Below are 25,172 nucleotides of genomic sequence, written 5' to 3'. Positions count from 1 at the left end.
AGCTGAAGAGTTGTTCGACCAACTAGGGGTCAAGCTTTCCCTCATGATGGCATACAATCTGGAGGCAAACGGGAAGGTCAAAAGAGGGCACAGTCTAATGGTGAAGGCCATCATATGTGCATGTGACAGACGTGTTGGGAACTGGCCGTGACTATTGCCTTATGCGCTATGGGCAGACCAAACTATGCACAATTCGGTAACCGGGTTCATGCCGGCCGAAGCCATGTTCGGACAGTAGCCTTTTTGAGTTGGGACTCTACCGACTTGTTCATCTCCGACTAAAATCTGGGGGGCTGGATCATGTAGACGTGTTCTTCAAGGTCATCTTGAAGAAACATGTTGTTGAGGTGGGGGGATTGAAGCCTAGAATGGCTTCACCCCCCTCCCAAGGGGGTTAAGTTAGTGAGAGACCTAGAGAGAAAGATAAATAGAAAATTACACAAATGTGAGAGGGGAAAAATGCCCATCCCTTATGTGCCCCATAAGGGGATTTTATAGCACATAATGTAACGGTAAATAATGACCATTACAAAAAAACAACCGTTACATTCCTGTCACATGCACATACAATTTATTTTGAGCACGAAACTACTCCCCAACAATGATTCTTTTCCATCTAAGAAACATTCGGTGGTTGTAGTTTAGTGATTAGAATTCCACGTTGTGGCCGTGGAAACCTAGGCTCAACAAGAAATGAACTTGGCATTATACATTGATGTCACAGGTACTTCACTCATATTACGTATAGAATATGCACATGAATTTGTGTGTGCCAATGCAAACAACCATAATAATTAATTTCAGCAAAAAAATCGAGTCAATGGTTAGAATTCCACATTGCCACGGTGGAGACTTGGGCTTGAATCCCATTAAGCACACCGAAATTCAGTCTATATTCACTTGTGAAAAATTTTGGCTTTTGAATTAAGCAAGGTATGAAGGTGGCATATCATTGCTATACATGTTCCACATTACACAATGATGTTGTGCAATCTTCTCTCAAATTTCATATAGAATGTGGACATGAATTTGTCCATTCCTTTATGGATACCTCGCTCACGTATCATATAGATTGTGTACATGAATTTAGTCACGTGAGAAAGGGAGTGAAGACTTACTGAGGAATTCCATATTTGTGGATGCCTTTATGGAGACTTGACTCATATCTTATATAGAGTGCATATATGAATTTATGAATGTAACATGGGAACTCAGTACTCAGTCGTTAGAACTCCATCTTACGGTTGTGGAGATTTAGTTCCCATATAATATGACAAATTCTGTGGTTATAGTTTAGTGGTTAGAATTCCACATTATGTCCGTGGAGACTTGGGCTAGAATCCCAGCAACCACACTATACATTCTTGTGAAAATTCGTAGACTCCCAATGGATGCGAGATAGTAAGCTACATACAAATCCCAAGAACTGTAACAATTTATTTTGAGCATGAAGCTAGTCCCCAACAATTATTCATTTACATTTAAGAACAATCGGTAGTTGTAGTTTAGTAGTTAGAATTCCATGTTGTGGCCGTGGACACCTACGCTCAACAAGAAATGAACTTGGCATTATACATTGATGTCGCAGGTACTTGATTCATATTACGTATACAACGTGTACATGAATATGTGTGTGCATATGCAAACAACCATAATAATTAATTTGAGCAAAAAAATCGAGTCAATGGTTAGAATTCAAGGTCATCGTTGTCGAGACTTGGGCTTGAATCCCATTAAGCACACCAAAATTTAGTCTATATTCACTTGTGAAAACTGTTGGATTTTGAATTGGGCACGGTATGAAGTTGGCATATCATTGCTTTACATGTTGCACATTACACAATGATGTTGTGCAATCTTCGCTCAAATTTCATGTAGAATGTGCACATGAATTTGTCCATCGCTTTATGGAAACTTGGCTCATATATTATATGGATTGCCTACATGAATTTATTCACGTGAGAGAGGAAGTCAAGACTTAGTGATTAGAATTCCATATTTGTGGATGGCTTTATCGAGACTTGCCTCACATGTTATATAGAGTGTATATATGAATTTATGAATGCAACATGCGAACTCAATACTCAATGGTTAGAACTCCATGTTGCGGTTATGGAGATTTAGTTCCAAATTCAATTAAACATGGCAAAGTCTGTGGTTATAGTTTAGTGGTTAGAATTCCACGTTGTGACCGTGGAGACATGGGCTCGAATCCTAGCAACCACACTATATAGTCTTGTGAAAATTCTTAGACTCCAAATGGATGCGAGATATGAAGCTAGCTACAAATCTCAAGAACCGTAACAATTTATTTTAAGCACGAAACTAGTCCATCTAAGAACATTCGGTGGTTGTAGTTTACTGATTAGAGTTCCACATTGTGGCCATGGAAACCTAGACTCCACAAGAAATGAACTTGGCATTATACATTGATGTCGCAGGTACTTGACTCATATTATGTATAGAATGTGTACCATAATAATTCATTTGAGCAAAAAAATCAAGTTAATGGTAAGAGTTCCACGTCGTCGCGGCCGAGACTTGGGCTTGAATCACATTAAGCACACCGAAATTCAGTCTATATTCACTCGTGAAAACTGTTGGATTTTGAATTGGTCAGGGTATGAAGTTGTTATATTATTGCTTGACATGTTGCACATAACACCATGATGTTGTGCAATCTTGGCTCAGATTTCATATAGAATGTGCACATGAATTTGTCCATGGCTTTATGGAAACCTGGTTCATGTATCATATAGATTGTGTATATGAATTTATTCACGTGAGAGAGGGAGTCAAGACTTAGTGATTAGAATTCCATATTTGTGGATGCCTTTATGGAGACTTGCCTCATATCTTATATAGAGTGTATATATGAATTTATGAATGCAACATGGGAACTTAACACTCAATGGTTAGAGCTCCATGTTACGGTTGTGGAGATTTAGTTCCAATTTAAAATGACAAATTCCATGGTTAAAGTTAAGTGGTTAGAATTCCATGTTATGGTCGTGGAGACCTAAGCTCGAAACCCAACAACCACACTATACATTCTTGTGAAAATTCTTAGACTCCCAATGGATGTGAGATACTAAGCTACCTACAAATCCCAAGAATCGTAACAACTTACTTTGAGCACGAAACTAGTCCCCAACAATGATTCATTTCAATTTAAGAACATTCGGTAGTTATAGTTTAGTACACATTGTGGTCGTGGAGACCTACGCTCAACAAGAAATGAACTTTGCATTATACATTGATGTCGTAGGTACTTGACTCATATTACGTATAGAATGTGTACATGAATTTGTGTGTGCAAATGCAAACAACCATAATAATTAATTTGAGCAAAAAAATCGAGTAAATGGTTAGAATTCCACGTTGTCACGGTGGAGACTTGGGCTTGAATCCCATTAAGCACACCGAAATTCAGCCTCTATTCACTTCTAAAAACTTTTGGATTTTGAATTAACTAGGGTATGAAGTTGGCATATCATTGCTTTACATGTTGCACATTACACAATGATGTTGAGCAATCTTCGCTTGGATTTCATATAGAATGTGCACATGAATTTGTCGATGGCTTTATGGAGACCTAGCTCATGTGTCATATAGATTGGTTAGAATTCCACGTTGTGGCCGTGGAGACCTACGCTCAATAAGAAATGAACTTTGCATTATACATTGATGTCACAAGTACTTCACTCATAAATTACTTATAGAATGTGTACATAAATTTGTGTGTGCAAATGCAAACAACCATAAAAATTAATTTGAGCAAAAAAATCGAGTCAATGGTTAGAATTCCACGTCGTCACGGTGGAGACTTGGGCTTGAATTCTATTAAGCACATCGAAATTCAGTTTATATTGACTTGTGAGAATTGTTGGATTTTGAATTGGGCAGGGTATGAAGTTGGCATATCATTGCTTTACATGTTCTACATTACACAATGATGTTGTGCAATCTTCTCTCAGATTTCATATAGAACATGCACATGAATTTGTCCATGGCTTTATGGAGACCTGGTTTATATATCATATAGATTGTGTACATGAATTTATACACATGAGAGAAGAAGTTCCAATTTGATATGACAAACTCCGTGGTTGTAGTTTAGTGGTTAGAATTCCACGTTGAGGCCAGGGTGACCTTGGCTCGAATCCTAGGACCCAATGGATGCGAGATAGTAAGCTACTTGCAAATCTCAATAACTGTAACAATTTATTTTGAGCACGAAACTAGTGCCCCACAATGACTCTTTTCAATTTAAGAACATTCAGTAGTTGTAGTATATTGGTTAGAATTGCACGTTGTGGCCGTGGAGATATACGCTCAACAAGAAATGAACTTGGCATTATACATTTCTGTCGCATACTTGACTCATATTACGTATAGAATGTGTAAATGAATATGTGTGTGCAAATGCAAACAACCATAATAATTCATTTGAGCAAAAAAATCGAGTCAATGGTTAGAATTCATAGTTGTAACGATGGAGACTGGGGCTTGAATTCTATTAAGCACACTGAAATTCAGTCTATATTGACTTGTGAAAACTGTTGGATTTTGAATTGAGCATGGTAGGAAGTTGGCATATCATTGCTTTACATGTTGCACATTACACAATGATGTTGTGAAATTTTAGCTCAGATTTCATGTAGAATGTGCACATGAATTTGTCCATCGCTTTATGAAGACATGGCTCATATATTATATAAATTGCCTACATCAATTTATTCACGTGAGAGAGGAAGTTAAGACTTAGTGATTAGAATTCCATATTTGTGGATGCCTTTATCGAGACTTGCCTCATATGTTATATAGAGTGTATCTATGAATTTATAAATGCAACCTGCGAACTCAGTACTCAGTGGTTAGAACTCCATGTTGCGGTTGTGGAGATTTAATTCCAATTTATTATGACAAACTCCGTGGTTATAGTTTATTGGTGAGAATTGCATGTTGTGGCCATGGATACCTGGGCTTGAATCCCAGAAACCACACCCAATCTACTTGTAAAAATTCTTAGACTCCAAATGGATGCGAGATATGAAGCTAGCTGCAAATCCCAAGAGACGTAAGAATTTATTTTGACGATGAAACTACTCCCCAACAATGATTCTTTTCCATCTAAGAACATTCAGTGCTTCTAATTTAGTGCTTAGAATTCCACGTTGTGGTCGTAGAAACCTAAGCTTGACAAGAAATGAACTTGGCATTAAACATTGATGGCGCAGGTACTTGACTCATATCACGTATAGAATGTGTACATGAATATCTGTGTGCATATACAAACAATCATAATAATTCATTTGAGCAAGTATATATTCACTTGTGAAAACTGTTGGATTTTGAATTGGGCAGGGTATGAAGTTGGCATATCATTGCTTTACATGTTGCACATAACACAATGATGTTGTGCAATGTTGGCTCATATTTTATATAGAATTTGCACATGAATTTGTCCACGGCTTTATGGAGACTTGGCTCATATATTATATAGATTGCATACATGAATTTATTCACGTGAGAGAGGAAGTCAAGACTTAGTGATTAGAATTCCATATTTGTCAATGCCTTTATCAAGACTTGCCTCATATGTTATATAGAGTGTATGAAGGCAACATGCGAATTCAGTGGTTAGAAATCCATGCTGCGGTTGTGGAGATTTAGTTCGAATTAAATACGACAAACTTCGTGGTTGTAGTTTAGTGGTTAGAATTCCACGTTGTGGCCGTGGAGACTTGGGCTCGAATCTCAGCAACCACACCATATATACTTGCAAAAATTCTTAGACTCCAAATGGATGCGAGTTAACGGCAAATCCCATGAACCGTAACAAATTATTTTAAGCAGGAAACTAGTCCCCAAGAATGATTCCTTTCCATCTAAAAACATTGAGTGGTTGTAGTTTAGTGGTTAGAATTCCACGTTGTGGCCGTGGAGACTTGGGCTCGAATCCCAGCAACCACATGTTACATTCTTGTGAAAATTCTTAGACTCCCAATGAATGCAAGAAATGAACTTGGCATTATACATTGATGGCGCAAGAATAATTCATTTGCGCAAAGAAATCCGATCAATGGTTTGAATTTTACGTTGTCGCAGTGGAGACTTGGGCTTGAATCCCATTAAGCACACCGAAATTTAGTATATATTCACTTGTGAAAACTGTTGTATTTTTAATTGGGCAGGGTATGAAGTTGGCATATCATTGCTTTACATGTTGCACATAACACAATGATGTTGTGCAATGTTGGCTCATATTTTATATAGAATTTGCACATGAATTTGTCCATATCTTGATAGAGATTTGGCTCATATATTATATAGATTGCGTACATGAATTTATTCACGTGAGAGAGGAAGTCAAGACTGAGTGATTAGAATTCCATATTTCTGGATGCCTTTATCAAGACTTGCCTCATATGATATATAGAGTGTATGAAGGCAACATGCGAATTCAGTGGTTAGAAATCCATGTTACAGTTGTGGAGATTTAGTTCCAATTAAATATGACAAACTTCGTGGTTGTAGTTTAGTGGTTAGAATTCCACGTTGTGGCCGTGGAGACTTGGGCTCGAATCTCAGCAACCACACCATATATACTTGCAAAAATTCTTAGACTCCAAATGGATGCGAATTAACAGCAAATCCCATGAACCGTAACAAATTATTTTAAGCAGGAAACTAGTCCCCAAGAATGATTCCTTTCCATCTAAAAACATTGAGTGGTTGTAGTTTAGTGGTTAGAATTCCACGTTGTGGCCGTGGAGACTTGGGCTCGAATCCCAGCAACCACATGTTACATTCTTGTGAAAATTCTTAGACTCCCAATGAATGCAAGAAATGAACTTGGCATTATACATTGATGGCGCAAGAATAATTCATTTGCGCAAAGAAATCCGGTCAATGGTTTGAATTTTACGTTGTCGCAGTGGAGACTTGGGCTTGAATCCCATTAAGCACACCGAAATTTAGTATATATTCACTTGTGAAAACTGTTGTATTTTTAATTGGGCAGGGTATGAAGTTGGCATATCATTGCTTTACATGTTGCACATAACACAATGATGTTGTGCAATGTTGGCTCATATTTTATATAGAATTTGCACATGAATTTGTCCATATCTTGATAGAGATTTGGCTCATATATTATATAGATTGCGTACATGAATTTATTCACGTGAGAGAGGAAGTCAAGACTGAGTGATTAGAATTCCATATTTCTGGATGCCTTTATCAAGACTTGCCTCATATGATATATAGAGTGTATGAAGGCAACATGCGAATTCAGTGGTTAGAAATCCATGTTACAGTTGTGGAGATTTAGTTCCAATTAAATATGACAAACTTCGTGGTTGTAGTTTAGTGGTTAGAATTCCACGTTGTGGCCGTGGAGACTTGGGCTCGAATCTCAGCAACCACACCATATATACTTGCAAAAATTCTTAGACTCCAAATGGATGCGAATTAACGGCAAATCCCATGAACCATAACAAATTATTTTAAGCAGGAAACTAGTCCCCAAGAATGATTCTTTTCCATCTAAAAACATTGAGTGGTTGTAGTTTAGTGGTTAGAATTCCACGTTGTGGCCGTGGAGACTTGGGCTCGAATCCCAACAACCACATGTTACATTCTTGTGAAAATTCTTAGACTCCCAATGAATGCAAGAAATGAACTTGGCATTATACATTGATGGCGCAGGTACTTAACTCATATCACGTATAGAATGTGTACATGAATATGTGTGTGCATATGCAAACAACCATAATAATTCATTTGAGCAAAGAAATCGAGTCAATGGTTTGAATTTTACGTTGTCGCGGTGGAGACTTGGGCTTGAATCCCATTAAGCACATCGAAATTTAGTATATATTCAATTCTAAAAACTGTTGGATTTTGAATTGGGCAGGGTATGAAGTTGGCATATCATTGCTTTACATGTTGCACAATAACACAATGATGTTGTGCAATGTTGGCTCATATTTTATATAGAATTTGCACATGAATTTGTCCACGGCTTTATGGAGACTTGGCTCATATATTATATAGATTGCATACATGAATTTATTCACGTGAGAGAGGAAGTCAAGACTTAGTGATTAGAATTCCATATTTGTCAATGCCTTTATCAAGACTTGCCTCATATGTTATATAGAGTGTATGAAGGCAACATGCGAATTCAGTGGTTAGAAATCCATGCTGCGGTTGTGGAGATTTAGTTCCAATTAAATACGACAAACTTCGTGGTTGTAGTGTAGTGGTTAGAATTCCACGTTGTGGCCGTGGATACTTGGGCTCGAATCTCAGCAACCACACCATATATACTTGCAAAAATTCTTAGACTCCAAATGGATGCGAGTTAACGGCAAATCCCATGAACCGTAACAAATTATTTTAAGCAGGAAACTAGTCCCCAAGAATGATTCCTTTCCATCTAAAAACATTGAGTGGTTGTAGTTTAGTGGTTAGAATTCCACGTTGTGGCCGTGGAGACTTGGGCTCGAATCCCAGCAACCACATGTTACATTCTTGTGAAAATTCTTAGACTCCCAATGAATGCAAGAAATGAACTTGGCATTATACATTGATGGCGCAAGAATAATTCATTTGCGCAAAGAAATCCGGTCAATGGTTTGAATTTTACGTTGTCGCAGTGGAGACTTGGGCTTGAATCCCATTAAGCACACCGAAATTTAGTATATATTCACTTGTGAAAACTGTTGTATTTTTAATTGGGCAGGGTATGAAGTTGGCATATCATTGCTTTACATGTTGCACATAACACAATGATGTTGTGCAATGTTGGCTCATATTTTATATAGAATTTGCACATGAATTTGTCCATATCTTGATAGAGATTTGGCTCATATATTATATAGATTGCGTACATGAATTTATTCACGTGAGAGAGGAAGTCAAGACTGAGTGATTAGAATTCCATATTTCTGGATGCCTTTATCAAGACTTGCCTCATATGATATATAGAGTGTATGAAGGCAACATGCGAATTCAGTGGTTAGAAATCCATGTTACAGTTGTGGAGATTTAGTTCCAATTAAATATGACAAACTTCGTGGTTGTAGTTTAGTGGTTAGAATTCCACGTTGTGGCCGTGGAGACTTGGGCTCGAATCTCAGCAACCACACCATATATACTTGCAAAAATTCTTAGACTCCAAATGGATGCGAATTAACGGCAAATCCCATGAACCATAACAAATTATTTTAAGCAGGAAACTAGTCCCCAAGAATGATTCTTTTCCATCTAAAAACATTGAGTGGTTGTAGTTTAGTGGTTAGAATTCCACGTTGTGGCCGTGGAGACTTGGGCTCGAATCCCAACAACCACATGTTACATTCTTGTGAAAATTCTTAGACTCCCAATGAATGCAAGAAATGAACTTGGCATTATACATTGATGGCGCAGGTACTTAACTCATATCACGTATAGAATGTGTACATGAATATGTGTGTGCATATGCAAACAACCATAATAATTCATTTGAGCAAAGAAATCGAGTCAATGGTTTGAATTTTACGTTGTCGCGGTGGAGACTTGGGCTTGAATCCCATTAAGCACATCGAAATTTAGTATATATTCAATTCTAAAAACTGTTGGATTTTTAATTGGGCAGGGTATGAAGTTGGCATATCATTGCTTTACATGTTGCACATAACACAATGATGTTGTGCAATGTTGGCTCATATTTTATATAGAATTTGCACATGAATTTGTCCATATCTTGATAGAGACTTGGCTCATATATTATATAGATTGCGTACATGAATTTATTCACGTGAGAGAGGAAGTCCAGTCATACCTCGCAGATCCGAGAGACTGTCGTAACCTCCGAAGAAGTAGTCTCCCGGAATGTTCTTTACCGACGTCGGCGAACCGACGTCTTAACAAGAAGCATCGGCAGCTGCCGATTCAGCCACATGGCATCTGGCGATAGAGTCGGAAATGCACTCCATTCGGGCAAACAAGACTTGGGACTTGGTCGAATTACCGAAGAATCGACTCACTCTTCCATGTAATTGGGTCTATCGACTAAAAGAGACGTCCGACTTGACCAACCCAAACTATAAGGCCAGATTAGTTGCGAAGGGATTTAGATAAGAATATGGCTCGACTTCGATGAAATCTTTTCACTAATGGTGAAAATGACGACCCTCCGTTTCATGCTCGGCGTCGTGGCCGCCGACAACTTGGAGCTAATTCAGCTAGATGTAAAAACGACATTTCTCCACGGTGACCTACAAGAGGAAATCTATATGGAGCAGCTGAAAGGCTTTGTGGCATCCGACCAGGAACATCTAGTCTGCCGACTCAGGAAGAGTCTCTATGGCCTGAAACAGGTACCCCGACAGTGGTACAAGAAGTTCGACGACTTCATCCAATTGTTCGGCTTCTCAAAGAGCGATGAGGACCACTGTCTCTTCACCAAAACAACTCAAGACGGGTCTCCCGTCTTCCTCATCATCTATGTGGACGACATGCTACTCTCCAGTCGGCATGTGAGAGAGCTCACCGAACTTGTTCGGAAATTGCGGTTGAAGTTTGCCATGAAGGACCTCGGTTCGGTAAGACACATACTCGGTATGAAGATTAGTCGGCATCGCGATACACGACAACTTCTCTTGTCTCAAACCGACTACATCGGACGTGTCTTGGAACGCTTCAACATGCACTCGGCCATGTCTGCTTCAACCCCATCAACCTTCGGCTATCTCAACGAGACTGCCCGACATCCGGTCTGGAGGGGGAAGATATGAAGTCGATACCATATGCACCGGTAGTCGGCTCCCTCATGTACGCGATGGTCGCGACACGGCCTGATATTTCTCACGTCGTAGGAGTCGTCAGCAGATTCATGCACAACCACGGACGATTGCACTGGAACGCAGTCAAGCATGTGTTCAGATATCTAACTGGCACAAAAGACCACGACATTCTTTTCGGCCCAAACTCAACCTCAGGCGTAGTCGGTTACACCGACTCGGACTTCGCCGACTGTGTGGACAGTCGAAAATCAACAACCGGATATTGTTTCAAATTTGGCAATGGAGCAATCTCGTGGAAGTCAAAACTTCAGGAGTGCACAACCACCTCAACGATCAAAGCGGAATATGAAGCTGCGTCTGACGCGGCAAAAGAAGCTTTATGGCTCGGTCGGCTGGCGCACACGTTTCGACAGGTCGACTCCGACTCGGCTCCAGTTGTCTACAACGATAGTTAGGGTGTTATTGCTTTGTCAAAAAATCCGGTTCACCACAACACCTCTAAGCATATCGACGTTCGATATCACTTCGTTTGGGACTGTGTCATTTCAAGGAAAATCGGTCTCGAGAAGATATCCACAACCGATAATGTCGCACATGGAATGACCAAGTGTCTTTCGGCGGATCATTTCCGCTCCCTTTGGCACCAGATGGGCATAACGAAAAATCGGTCCGATTAAAGTTGGACGCATAGCACAGGATGGTTTCGGACCACCGACATCAGTTCTCTAAGGATCGGCTTCAGCTCTTCCGACCCGACCGGTTCGGTCCTTTGTCTTTGGATCTTGCCGACTCTAACAAAACCGATTTGTCCGATAAACCTTGTATATATACTTGTAATTCTTTAGATAACCCATGTATATGCCCATTATGGGGGAGTGTCGAATACGAGTGAATAATGGCCGTATTCACATTGTCCCTTTGGACACCCCAAGTTTGGGCCATTTCTGTAAATAGCATAAAGGGCAGTTGGCCTAGGATAGTCACTATATAAAGTGACTTTGTAACCTTTAGTGAAGGTTGGTTGTCATTTGTAACAGTTGCTATTGGAATATAACGTTTCCTTTGTGCCTCTCTCTCTCTCTCTCTCTCTCCCTCTGTGTCTATCTTGCTCATGCATACACATGTTCTTCTTCATCACGAATGTTGCTTGCACTTCCACATTGACCGCCTTGTCCCCAACACTCCCTCTGTTCGGTTGTTCCTTGGTTCAGGACCCCCGCAGTCCCGCCTTGGCTTCTCCTGCGCGTGAAAAATAACACAACAACGTAGTTGGGCACTTGACTATTAATGAGTCAGGCTCCTCATTAATCAGTCGGGCTCCCTCCTATAACATTGTTGTACATTGCTTTGTCTACCTTCTCCATTATTGACTAGTATTGCATTATTGTACATTGCTTTTGATACCTTCTCCATTATTGACTAGTATTGCATTATTGTACATTGCTTTGGAATAAGATTCACATTGAGTCACACACTAACCAAAATGAGATTCAAATTGAGTCATATACAACCAGAATGAGATTCAAATAATAAGACTCACAACCAGAATGAGATTCAAATAATAAGTGTCACAACCAGAATGTTCATCAAATTGAGTCATATACAACCAAAATGAGATTCAAATATTGATTTGATATTACAAAATGAGATTCAGATAGAGTCCACATTGAGTCATATACAACCAAAATGAGATTCAAATATTGATTTGATATTACAAAAAAGTTGGCAATCCACATGAGATAGTACATTGAGATCATATGTTTGATGTTACAAAGTAGTGATTAAAATAACCCTAAGCCTAGAGTCCTTCGTGACCATTTTGCCATGATTTTCCGAAGGAACTCCACGTCTTCAAATCCAAACCATTGCTCCTTACCCTACACCACAAGATGCCATCAACCTAAGCCCTTACAAAAACAAATGCTCAAATTCAATTCTCATAAATACTTACAAATTGATCGGACTCAAATCCTTGAATGAACTCCTCGACCAACATTTGAATGGTTTGCATCACGTTGTCGTGAAGATTTTCGTCCATAGGCGGAAACCGGGGTGGAATAGGCAAATCGATGGTGTGCACCATGTGCACATGTATACTAGGAAATGGTGTATAGAAATAAGAGGGGAAATTCTATCCCACATTGTAAGGTCCCTCCCTCTTTGGGCTATAAAAGGAAGGGAGGGGTCACTTATGAGAGGTTGCCTATTTTGAGGGAGAGAGGCATACCACTTAGGTCGAGGGTTTCCTATTCGGTTTTAGGGTTTCGGTTAGGGTTTTCTTCTTGGGTTTTCCTTTAGGGTTTTTGATATAGTCGTTTGGTGCGGCCATGGCGGCCACCATTGTAAAGCGTTTGTGTTTCCTTAAGCTAACTTGTTGAGCATCTTGCCCATCTATTCTACGTTATTGTCTTATTCTTTCTCACCTCCTCTTGAGCTAAGCTTCCTTTTTGTGTCTTATTCTTTCTCCTCCACTCCCTAGTCCAAGACCCCCGTGGTCCCGCCCCTTCTACACGCACGCGCGTAACAACGCGACAACGTAATACCCACAATTTGTCCCATTAGGTTGGGTTGGGATATGCAATACATGAAACCGCTCCTTGTTGATGATGCAATGGTCGTGTGTGTGGCGCTAGAGATATGTCGTACATCCAAATCACCCAATGTCTTCATGTCGGTAGTCGGATGATTATTTAGTTGATCGCAAAAAACAATTGGGCTCCTCACCTTGGCATCAAGACCTGTAGGAGTCTTTCGCAAAGTACCCATTGCCTTGAGTGCAATATTGGAATGAAGACATATTCCCGTTCAGGGACCTGAGTGAGTATGTCTTCTACCTTATCACTTTGGCCTTCTAGCTGTATCCACAGTGGATCCACAATATGAAACTGCTTGTTGATCTCGGGGGGCAGCGAGTACTCCATCCATAAGTGGAAGAGGGTCATCATCCATGTGGATGCCATCTCCCCTATAGTGCACAACGAACATAGTTCTACCTCCATTAAAAAGACCGCTAGATCTAGTCGTCGTCAAGCCACCTGAAACTTGTTTATTAGGCCAGATTAGTAACTACAAAAAAAACATGAAGTGTACTATTGATCTCATGCCCCCACCATAACGGCATATGTAGTGAACTTATTTCTTGTTGTGTTATCCCATGTTTTCGTGATTGTCCCAGGACCAACAAAGACAATCCCAATGTCTGCACCCTCATCTGTGTCAGATGATGTAATGAACAACAATTTACCAGGGTCCACTTTTTTCTTGCGGATTTGGATTTTAGGCCTCCTTGGTTGTTTGGTTGTTGATTCTAATAGTTGGTCTTGACCACCATCGATCTCGACATGTGCCTCATCTTCTGGCATGGGAAGCCCATGATTCATACACTGAAATTCATACATAAGATTCACACATAATCATTCACACACTGGATTTAGACTCACATAAGATGCACACATAATCATAAACCATACTTACATAAGCTTTAAACGTAGCCGCAATCTTGAACTTCAATTTTGCCATCCTATGCTCCTTCCCCCCGTCATACCTGGCTATCTCTTGGCTGACGAATTGGGCAATGAAAACGGCCTCCTTGGATGTTCGAAGTGCGTCTGGAGTGGCTTTGAAGATCTTAATCGCTCTTGTCCTCAACTTCCTCATGTGTGATTGGCATGATCTGTTGTACTTTAGCTTCGGATCCAAAAAACGCTTTATTGATCATTGTCTTTCATAGTGGTTGAAGAATGACGTGGTTGTGCTCCTCATGGAGGTCGATTGCTCTTCTTCTTCTATCTTTAGCCCCTAAGGCAGTATTACACGGATGCCATGTGCCTTCTGTAAGTGAGCCTCCATGTTAGCTTTTTTGCGAAACCATCATACCTCTTTTCTACACGAATCTCCAACGATACATGTGCGACATTTGATACCTGTCCAGTCTCTTCCACACTTGAAGAGGGACATAGGGTCCACTACAACAATGGTGTGACATTTGCATTAGAAAAACCCAATATATACTTCTTCAATAATGATTACAAGAAAGTACATCAACGCATCATTTAGTTTGATATCTTCAACACCTGACCCCACGTCATGTATGGGGTTCGTATCCATGTTCGAGTCTTCAGTAATGATGTATTCAACATCCATATCGTTGGATTTGGGGCACCTAGCACCCATGGTTGTTTACGTACCCGTATTTAACGTTTAAATACGTATAGTACCTCATCATTTGTATAGTACGTACTATACCTCGATGTTGTTCAGTCAAATATCATGTACATTTGTCCAATACAGTATTTAACGTATTTATAAAAAAACTGGTATAATATGTATTTATAAAGAAAATGTAAGTAAAACCCTAACAAAAAGCAAAAGTAAAAAGAGATTTTAGTGAAAAAGAAGCCAAAGGAAGGAAGAAAGAAGAATAGAAGAGACGACGATGAAGAAGATGAAGAAGAAGAAGAAGAGAGAAATGAAGACATAAACCTATCCTGAGTGTGATAATCGCAATAGATAGAAGAAGAAGAAGAAGAAAACGAAGAAAAGAGAAACCTATCATGAGTGTGATAATCGTAGATGATTCCTTGATCTATGAAGACATAATTGTAAATAATTACAATTTGAAGTAGAACATCGTGATACACACTTACACTGATTTATAGAATAAGGGAATGTCAACATCCATATTACTACACGTATTTTAGGATGTGAAATGTTCAAATGTCTTATATGCATTTTAGGATGTATAACTATATTGTACATCACAAAATTGTGTAAACATAGATGTTTTTTACAATATTATAGATAGTTTTTAGAAAGGTAAATAATTTTCAAATTCTAGAAGTATTTAATGTACTATATGTAAAATACGTATTTTATAAGTATTTAACATATTAAGAAAACATATTTAACGTATTTTTAAATTGGGAGGTACTATATGGGTATTAATACGTTAAATACGTATGGTATCCGTACCGTACCTAACAACCTTGCTAGCACCCTTTCTGACAAAAACCCTATTCAAGTTAGCACACAAACATCACTATTTATACACAATATATAGTTGGGAAATGATTCAGGCCATACCTCCCTTCATAGGATATTGTTTCACCCCAATCCACAACAAAGTCTATGAAGGTCTTGGACCGACTAGCCATCTATACAAAACACATGCCATCTTCAAAAACCACCAATTTGTGCAACCCACCCAAGCATTACATGATTGAAGGTTCGGGTCTTTTTCTTCTTACTCTGTTTCATATTAATATGGATTCCATATTATCTTATCAAGATTTTGACTTTGGCATGTAGTGGAGGTCAATAATAATATGGATTCCAGTTGCGAGGAAAATATGATTTCAAACACAAAACTCGAAGGTATAACCTCCAGAAAGTCTGGTGATACATACCTCTGGACAGCAGGACAACAGGTGCTCGCGGACAACAGGATAGTAGGTGGTGCGCCTCGTTGAAGATGCCTACACCCTAAACCTCTTTATACTCATCACAAACTAATGAATCAGGCTCCTTCTTTAGTGAGACGGGCTCCCCAAAAAGAGAACTTATGATGGTGCGCTTTTCGCGCTTTTTCTTCATCCACATTGGACGGTGCAGATCGCACGCGCCCTCATCTAGTGACCTGCACCGTCCCTCTCCGCGATTCCCGCTTGCCCTCATAAATATTTGGTAATAGTTAGACACGTCGATGTGTGTGTGTGTGTGTGTGTGTGTGTGTGTATGTGTGTGTGTGTGTGTGTGTATGTATGTATGTATGTGCGTATGTATGTATGTATGTATGTATGTATGTATGTATTAATTATAAGTCAGAAGGTTCTCCGGAGAGAAAGACAGACAGAGTCACAGAGAGAGAGAGAGAGAGAGAGAGAGAGAGAGAGAGAGAGAGAGAAGCAGAAACTAAGTTCAATCCAAAGAAATAACCATCGGCCGAATCCTGATCAACCCTTGCTACCTGACAGAGAAACCCTAAAGTCGAAACTATGGGCAGTGAGCCAATGTGCCCCGAGTGCAAGCGAGCAACAGAGATGGTTCTTGACCATGCTGCTGGTGACATGGTGTGCCGGGAATGTGGGCTCGTGCTAGAGTCCCGGTCAATTGATGAATCATCCGAATGGAGAACTTTTGCTAATGAATCTGCTGACAATGACCCCGTCCGTGTCGGCGGTCCATCCAACCCGCTCCTGACAGATGGTGGCCTCGTGACAGTCATCTCCAAGACCAATGGCTCCCAAGGAGATTTTCCCTCCCTCGGACGGTGGCAGAGCCGCAGTTCAAATCCTGATCGGATGCTTATTCAAGCATTCCGTGGCATCGCGATCATGGCTGATCGGTTAGTCTCGATGATGAAAACTCTCTCCATCTCTCCATCTCTCTCTCCATTTTGTTCAGTTTAATAACATTTTAATTTAAAGGAAAAACTTTCATTTTCACCTTTGTACTGTGGAAAAAATGTTTCAATGTCAATGTAGGTAAAGCCTTTATTTTAGGGAGCAAATTGGGCGAAGATTTTTTTGTAAGGTGGTGCCAAGTTGGTTAGAGTGGACATCTCTTATACCTTAAGGTATTCGGGCCTGGATGGGTAGACCAATTTGGGGAACCTTGCATGAAGCTCGCAGGCAATACTTAGATGCATGACCTCCCCATGAAGTTTGTCCCCCCAACAAGAAGTGTTATTTTCACTCTTTGCTTAAATATTGTAAACCATTCTGTTAGGATAAACCTGGACAAGCCTGTGTATTTGTGTCAATGTTGTAAAATTTTCCATCTCAGAGGAAACCGGGAGGTGCCATGGTTTTCAGTCTTTTTCTCAATGCTGTAAAGCCGTTTGTTTAGGAAGAAATTGAGAATTGCAGTTATTTTTAGTCATTGTGTCAATATTAAAAAACCATTCATGTAAAAGGAAACTGGGCAGTGCTATTGTTTTCATTCATTGCACTGTGGAAAACTTGTCAATGTGAATGTTAATGTTATTAAGATTCTGTTAAGAGAAAATTGGGAATGCTATCGTTTTCACTCTTTGTATTGTGGCAAATGTGTCAATGTTGTAAAGCCTGGTTTTTACTAGCACCATGGGCAGTGGTTGTTTTCACTATTTTATATGGATGTTTGGGCAATGCTTGTCGATAAATGATTGGTTAATTGGTTCTATGGGTCATAGTGGCTCCTACTCATCATGTCTAGGAGAATGAAAGCTAGCACAGCACAATGCTATTAATATGAGAACATGTGCCACTTGAGCCTCACTCAAATGTAACTGAGGTTGGGGTGGGCCAGTATTCGGGCAAGCTCATGGAATGAAATACTAAAGAAAATTCTAGCACATATTGAAATAAGTAAAATGTCTTGAAATCGCAATGTCACAAACAGGAGAGCTTGTCCATGTTTACTCACCCACCCACATTAGATTCCCTCATGAAATGTAGGCAACCCAATGTAGATCTTATTTTGAGTATTATTTGCAGTTTCATTAATACTCAAGGACTGCTGATGCCAAAGTTCACATCAGGACATCCATCCCAAAGCAAGCTGTGTCATCACACTGATGATCACATATTCACACGCTTAAAAAATAGAAACTGAGTGATGGTTAAATATTGGGCAGAAAAAGAGAATGTATGATTTATGTTGCCTCAACGTACTCAAAACAGAAGAACATGTCATTTTGGAATTCTTTGTTCACATATGAAGACATCCAGCATGATTTTCAAGGTTGTACTAGCTTTCAAGAACTCCTAATGAGGCTGGAATGATTGCTGACCTCACTAGGAATGCTCTTTGGCCCACCAACACAACCACATAACCAAACTCTTGGAAGAGCAGAGAACACAATTATGAAACAAGCTTTTTTACATTACAATTGTTCTCTTTTTGTTTTACCATTTTAGAATCCCTCACTGACATGGCTTGGGAAGATCACATTATAATGATTTTGGTTCCCTATAGTCGTGAATATATCATCATCATCATCTCTCTCTTTAGCCCCATCACTCCCACTAATGCTACAAGTCAATCAAGGGATACACAAATGGGCTCCTGACCAGGACATAACAAAGGGGTTACAATAGATCAGGCAATAGCAATTTGGCGTGCATGTATGCTCCAATCCCATGGACCATGACCTCAGCACCCTTGTCATCGACAGATAAAGGCCACTATCTCCTGCCATTGCAGGTGCTTCCCTCGCTACGGAGACCTCTCCATTCTGGATCAACCTATGCTAGAGATCTTTCAAAGACAAAAGTTATAATATTTAGCTTGTGAATCTCACATGTGCCAAAAAACCAGATTCCCTTGTCTCTTTTTATCTTATTTACTTTTATATTTACTGAGTAATATTTATTTTATTTTGATTTGTTGCTTTCAAAGACAAGACAACACTTAAGATGTACTCTCTTGTTTGGTCTTATTTGCCATTTTGGCCTCTTAAAAGACATTAATATATCTTTCTTTCTTTCTTTGTTTCACTCATTTTTTTGGTCATTTTTACTAACATGTTTTTACTTTTTTTTGTTGTTTTTTGTAGCCCATTGTGGTATCCTAGGAACCTTAAAATATATTTCCTACTCCTTTCTCTCTTTCTTGTAATTAGCATGCTCCTCTTCTTCTTTAATTTGCTTTCATATTTTCTTCTTTTTTGATCACTCTCTCTCTCTCTCTCATTTGGTTGCCCCAGCTTGTGTTCTTCAATTTGATATTCTACACCCTTGCATGTCTATAGTGGGGAAGGGGCATAGCATATCACCCAGTCTTGTGAATCGATTTGATATTCTACACCTTCCTCTCTAGGTAATGCATGTTTATTGATGAGGAAGCATGTGTGTGCAGATATTGTGAATCCCTCCTTGTGTAATAATAGTTAAGCAACTGTATTTGAATGGTGGTAAGCATACACACGTGTTCTTTTATAAGAGAAGCATACAAATTTGTACATTTTTTGCCTCTATTAGACTTCTCTCTATTATCTATAGAACACTCTACTAAAAGCTAGCTACTAATAATGCAAGAACATTTACTCCAACCTCGTATGGTCATATTATTGAATTTTGGAAAACTTGTCAAAATGAAGTTTGGGACAATTAAAAGAGACACTATAAAGGGTTCCAAACATCAAAAAACTCCATAATCTTCCATTTTTGTACTATTTGTACAAGTATTGACATTGACCAATGTAAAAATACCACAGGTAATATTGCCCATGAAAGTTTATTCAATCACACGTGATAATCATATAAAAAGATGTGTTAATTCATCAGAAAATTGGTTGTCACTTGTGGGAAGACAAAGGATCTGTTGCCAGTGCAAACCTACCTAAAACACAGTGGTCGAAAAAATGTAAAACCCTTGATCAACCTCTAAATCTAATCTCAAGGTTTGGCAGATACCAAAGCTCTCTTGAACACTTCCCATACATGATGTATCAAAGAGAAATACATGATGAATCTAGTAAAGAACCACAATGTTGTATCAAAAGTGAGTTAAGGACCGCTTCATGGGTGCGTTCCAAGTGGTCTTTGGTCTGTGAGGACGATATTGATCAGATAAATGCATTGGTACAGAAATTTGCTTTCCCCATGTCTTGTTTTCCTACTCAGTATCCCTTTTGTAAAATGGATATGCCTCAATCCATTCATCACCGAATCTTCCTATGAGCAGAAGAGTTAGTTTTGAGTCCTCACTTCTGGTCATGAATTGCAGCCTTTTAAGGAACAGCTCTGAAATAGTATTGAGTATTTTGTGCATTTCTCTCTCACTCTTTTAAGCTATCTTTGCTTAATTCTGCCGCTGTTGATATTATGATGAGAAATGAAAGTAGATATAGTGCAGATATTCCTAGTAGGTCTTTTGGAATATTAGGATTGAGCCAAGGAACTATGATAAGGAAAGGAAAAAGAAGATCTAATATAGTATACTGGCTGATTTTAATCAGTTTGCAACCGTGAGGGTATGTTTACTGACGTGTTTTCAAAATTTGCAATTTTCTTCTGCTTTCTTGTATGAGCCAACTTCTAAGAAAGCCATACAATAACTACTAGGAGATCATTTGGTGGTGAAGTTAATCTAAGAAATGTAAATGGAAATTTTGCATTCTCTTTCCTAGAAAATCACCTTCCATAGCCTGATTTTGTACACATCCTTTATTTATTAATGATGATGCATTTCAGTTTCTCAGTTTATATCTATATTTGTTCATTCTCTTGGTTCCTCTATCATTTAACTTATAGTATAGCGCATATGTTCTAGGTCCCCATGTGGTTTCGTCTGCATGAACACATCGACAACAATGATCAAAATGCTGATATTTACATTAGTTGTCGAAGAATATTATTCACTGTCATTTATTGATGGTATGGATTGCAAGATCGTGGTTCTAGTGGATATGATCTTCATGTGTAACAAATTGCTAGTGCTCGATCTATAGTCACCCTTTTGAATGCCTAGCTGTTGCCACCTGATGTTTATTGATGTATTAGTGGATATGTGTCGAAATGGGATAATTTGGTAGAAGGCTAAGATTTGTGGCTGTAACGTGTTTCAGCAATTTCTCTTTATTTCTTTTGATCTCCATAAAAGACAGTCAGTCCCACGCATAATTGTTATTTGTATTCCATTACATTGGAGAGTGGTGTAATTCCTTTTGTGAAGTGACAATGATATCCTCTCTTTATTTCAGTGTAAACATCAGATGAAGTTCCTCTGAATCCACCCCATGATGGCACAACTTGTAGGTACCATCCTCCAAAGTTGTGAGAATTGGCATGTCTCAGTATCTAATTAATGTGAAGAAGTCAGATGAAATTTAAAATAGGGATTGATTATGAATCAACTTCTTTGCAAGTGGACCTTGGGGCTGATTCATGTTCTGTCCATGTCTAATTTGAGGATGTCAATTTGGACTCAGCATGTGGTTAGTACATCTATAGAGTATACTCATGCCATGTGATTGAAACCATTCAGGTATTTGAGCATTCAAGGGGATGCCCATCGCCTCCTTGTTTTGCTAACTGATTTGATGACATAAGTGTCAATTGTAGGCATTTTTCTCTGTTTCTAATACTCCAAATCAATCAAGAGCTATGCAAGTATGGTCTCAATCACAACATTTGAAAGGGTACAACAGTTTGGGCAGTAGTAATTTTTGTTGTGCACATAGGCCATACCCATCTGAACCATTACCCTGCCAACTTTGTCGTTGAAAAATGAAAATACTTTTTTCTTAAATGATAATGTATGATATCATAATTGGAACATTTGTGGATCTCATAAGAACGCTTTAGCTTCTTTTGAGCTTTTATTATAACTTTAGTTCTATTCTGTGCTTATTGACACAACTGAGGCACCATCATTAAGTTAATGGCCAATCATGATTTTCACATAGTTGTTATGTTTCATGTGATCCCTAACCTTAAAGAGCAGACAATGGTGTGCTCTATCCAACCCCTAAGGATACCCCGTAGCTCTATTAAAGATGTGGACATGAATTGGGGTAAAGGCATTTCATGCATATACAAAATGTTCACCTACTAATCTGCGAGATGTTATGAGCTGCAGGCTCATTAAGCTTTGATCATGGATAATAACTAGTAAGTTAGAGAATAATTGAGATTAGCACGTAAAAGATAAATAATCTTTAATCCCCCTAGTATGTTGATGGGAACATGTACATCCCCAAGGTAGGAGAATTCTCTCCTAGGACAAAGAAATTGTCCATCATATTCCCACTGGTGCAAACTTCCTAAATATGGTTATTTTAGAGAAAATAACCTTTAATTTCCAGGACAAACGGGGAACCACTACTGGCTTAGTTGGTGTACCATAAAAACTATTTTCAACTTCTACTTCATAGCAACATGCATTTTGCTTTGACAGTTTATAACATTCTTGCATCGTCTGGGTTATGTTGTATTTGGTTCGGGGATTTTGTTAGTTCATGGAATCATTTACACGTGTCTTCTGTTTGATATGCAGGTTAGGTCTTGTTTCAACCATCAAGGTGATTATTGGACATTCTATTATCGATTATCACAAGCATTATAGTAATCAACAAATCTCCTGGCCTTGAATCACTATTGTAATCGTTTTATGACAAATTTACTCATGATTCTTTTCCAACCATAAATCACAGTTCTTGATGGAGATCTTATGCTCATTGTCACATCTGTTTGAATAGGTTAGACAGGAATCATTATATGCCAAAATTACTTGTGATTGGTTTACCCCCATTGGCATATATAGGATAGGGCAAATGAAATATACAAGAAAGTGGAGGACCTTAAATCCAACAGAGGGAGAAATCAAGATGCAATGTTAGCTGCTTGTCTGTATATTGCCTGCCGCCAGGAGGATAAGCCTAGGACTGTCAAAGGTTTAACTTTTTTCTTCAGCCCATGCCTTCCAGTTTTTTCTTGTTTCAATTAAAATACTAAATTCTAATGTAGATTTGAAATGACAGAAATATGCTCTGTGGCCAATGGTGCTTCTAAAAAGGAAATTGGTCGTGCGAAGGAATTTATCGTCAAACAGTTGGAAGAAGAAATGGGGAAGTCCATGGAAATGGGAACAATCCATGCTGGAGATTTCTTGGTCAATATTTGCGTTCCTTCCTTTTTTTTTGGCTCAAAAAATATAGAGAGGTATTTCTTATCATCATTCGATGTTTAACTTGTCTGTTTGCAGAGGAGATTTTGCTCCCATCTCGGTATGAGTCACCAGTCGGTGAAAGCTGCAACTGAAGCAGTTAAGAAGTCAGAGGAGTTGGACGTTAGGTAGGCATTCATGTTTTCAATATTAACATCTCAATTGAATGAAAGTATTGTGCTCTGTTGATACACGCATTGTATATGTATGTACTCCATTTTGTTTATGTTCTGAGAGAGATGGATGATATAGACCGTCTGTATACAGCTCTGTAAGTAATTTAGGAGATTAAACATCAATCATCAAGGGCAGTAGCATTACCAATAAACTGGAAATTTGATTTTTCCTTTTACTCCTATTTGCATGTGTAATGATCTGTATGATGTAATGATTTCTATTGTTTATTAAAATTTATTTCTCTCTATTTCTGTTCTGAACGAAAACTGTTGAAGAACATTGTTTTCGCGAGTAATGCTTACATTTATGATTGACTCAAAGGATAGTCTTCTGGAAAAATTAAAGTGATTTTAGGTAGAGTTAGGTGTTCCTCATTTTGTGAAACAAGTGAAGGAAGCTTCTGTTGATGTGGAATTAAAAGTTATTCTTTATTTATTTTTTGTTGTTTGACAGGAGGAGTCCAATTTCAATTGCTGCGGCTGCAATATATATGATATCACAGTTGTCAGATGACAAAAAACCACTGAAAGGTAAAGCCAAAAAAGAATGTTCTGGCTTTCTAGGAAAAGGCCCTCTTAAATAATATCAGCTTTGGAGACCTTTTAGTGTTGAGTAGGATCACCCTTTATATCAATATTCCTTGTGTTACTTTCTTATTAGTTTTGAGCAAGAATATTGTCATTTGTATAGGTATGTCTTGTGTTACTTTGTAGTAAATGTAGTCTTAAAACTCTTTTTTGTATTGATAAGAATTATCCTTTGTAGATAAATATTAAAAAATTACTTCCTAGTAAATGGCCTCTTTTTAGTACTGAAATTTTGACAAGAATACTGTCTTTTGTACATGTAAACATTTCTTGTATAACTTTCTAATAAATACACTCTCTTCAGTATTGAAAATTTGACCAGAAGTATTGTTGTGATAGATATTTCTCGCGTTACGGGGGTAGCAGAAGGAACAATAAGAAACTCTTACAAGGATCTTTATCCTCATGCCGCCCGGATAGTTCCAGATTGGTTTGCCAAAAATGAGGATCTCAGGAATCTATGCTCTCCTTAAAGAAACCTTCCGACTCTCGCATATCGTTACTCATTGCTACATTGCACCATAGTTAAAATTGATTGATAATGTTAAATAACAGCATTTAAAATTTTTCTTTTTTTTATGTGATGAGAAATTTTGCGATGAGAGTTTTACTTCATAGATTCTGAAATTTCTTTTTTCTTAGATCCTTTCAAGAATTATTTATGGTTTTTGTAAAGAGAGACTATTCTGTAACTTTTACTTTATTATACCTTGAATAGAGTGAAAAAGAAATCTCACGTTCACTATTGTATTACCTAGAATGGATTCTAAAGAATCCTTTTGAAAATGAGGATATTTGATGTTGCCGTGAACAAAGTCTCCAAATCGGTCAGGTAATCTTTCCTTGGCGAATAATCCAACTATGCCTTGGGGAACTGGCTGCACCTATGAACGATATCACATTTAGCGTATATTTATGCAGGTTTGCACAGGAAAGGTCTTAGTTATTCCAGTAAATATATCAA

At 38.5% G+C, this 25,172-nt stretch overlaps 1 protein-coding gene and 5 non-coding genes across 6 annotated transcripts; all 6 read left to right on the top strand.

Moving 5' to 3' along the window:
- The first annotated feature begins 5,904 nt into the window (after positions 1-5,904).
- Positions 5,905-5,976, top strand: TRNAH-GUG (transfer RNA histidin (anticodon GUG)). The gene has a single exon. It is a non-coding gene; the product is annotated as a tRNA-His (tRNA).
- A 758-nt stretch (positions 5,977-6,734) lies between these two features.
- On the top strand, positions 6,735-6,806 carry TRNAH-GUG (transfer RNA histidin (anticodon GUG)). The gene has a single exon. It is a non-coding gene; the product is annotated as a tRNA-His (tRNA).
- A 758-nt stretch (positions 6,807-7,564) lies between these two features.
- TRNAH-GUG (transfer RNA histidin (anticodon GUG)) lies at positions 7,565-7,636 on the top strand. Its single transcript has one exon. It is a non-coding gene; the product is annotated as a tRNA-His (tRNA).
- Positions 7,637-8,459: 823 nt separating this feature from the next.
- Positions 8,460-8,531, top strand: TRNAH-GUG (transfer RNA histidin (anticodon GUG)). The gene has a single exon. It is a non-coding gene; the product is annotated as a tRNA-His (tRNA).
- Positions 8,532-9,289: 758 nt separating this feature from the next.
- Positions 9,290-9,361, top strand: TRNAH-GUG (transfer RNA histidin (anticodon GUG)). The gene has a single exon. It is a non-coding gene; the product is annotated as a tRNA-His (tRNA).
- A 7,292-nt stretch (positions 9,362-16,653) lies between these two features.
- LOC147865332 (transcription initiation factor IIB-like) lies at positions 16,654-24,812 on the top strand. Its single transcript, XM_087318117.1, has 7 exons — positions 16,654-17,139; positions 22,776-22,800; positions 23,043-23,172; positions 23,260-23,390; positions 23,484-23,572; positions 24,075-24,151; positions 24,548-24,812. Exons 1-7 carry the CDS (start codon positions 16,790-16,792, stop codon positions 24,679-24,681), a joined length of 936 nt encoding a protein of 311 aa, XP_087174243.1. The 5' UTR covers positions 16,654-16,789; the 3' UTR covers positions 24,682-24,812.
- Positions 24,813-25,172: the final 360 nt, after the last annotated feature.

Source organism: Azolla caroliniana, unplaced genomic scaffold (genome assembly GCF_043228905.1).
Source record: "Azolla caroliniana isolate FFs.n. ecotype wild unplaced genomic scaffold, voAzoCaro1.0.p SCAF_4, whole genome shotgun sequence".
Lineage (NCBI taxonomy): Eukaryota > Viridiplantae > Streptophyta > Polypodiopsida > Salviniales > Salviniaceae > Azolla > Azolla caroliniana.
Note: the sequence above shows the minus strand (reverse complement) of the source record. Positions and strands in the feature narration are given on the sequence as shown.

Excerpts from the sequence above, each read along its gene's own strand:
- LOC147865332 (XM_087318117.1), top strand. The coding sequence starts at position 16,790 with ATGGGCAGTGAGCCAATGTGCCCCGAGTGCAAGCGAGCAACAGAGATG. Across the intron at positions 17,140-22,775 it reads ATCGCGATCATGGCTGATCG|GTTAGGTCTTGTTTCAACCA; the intron begins GTTAGTCTCGAT and ends TTTGATATGCAG. Across the intron at positions 22,801-23,042 it reads GTCTTGTTTCAACCATCAAG|GATAGGGCAAATGAAATATA; the intron begins GTGATTATTGGA and ends TGGCATATATAG.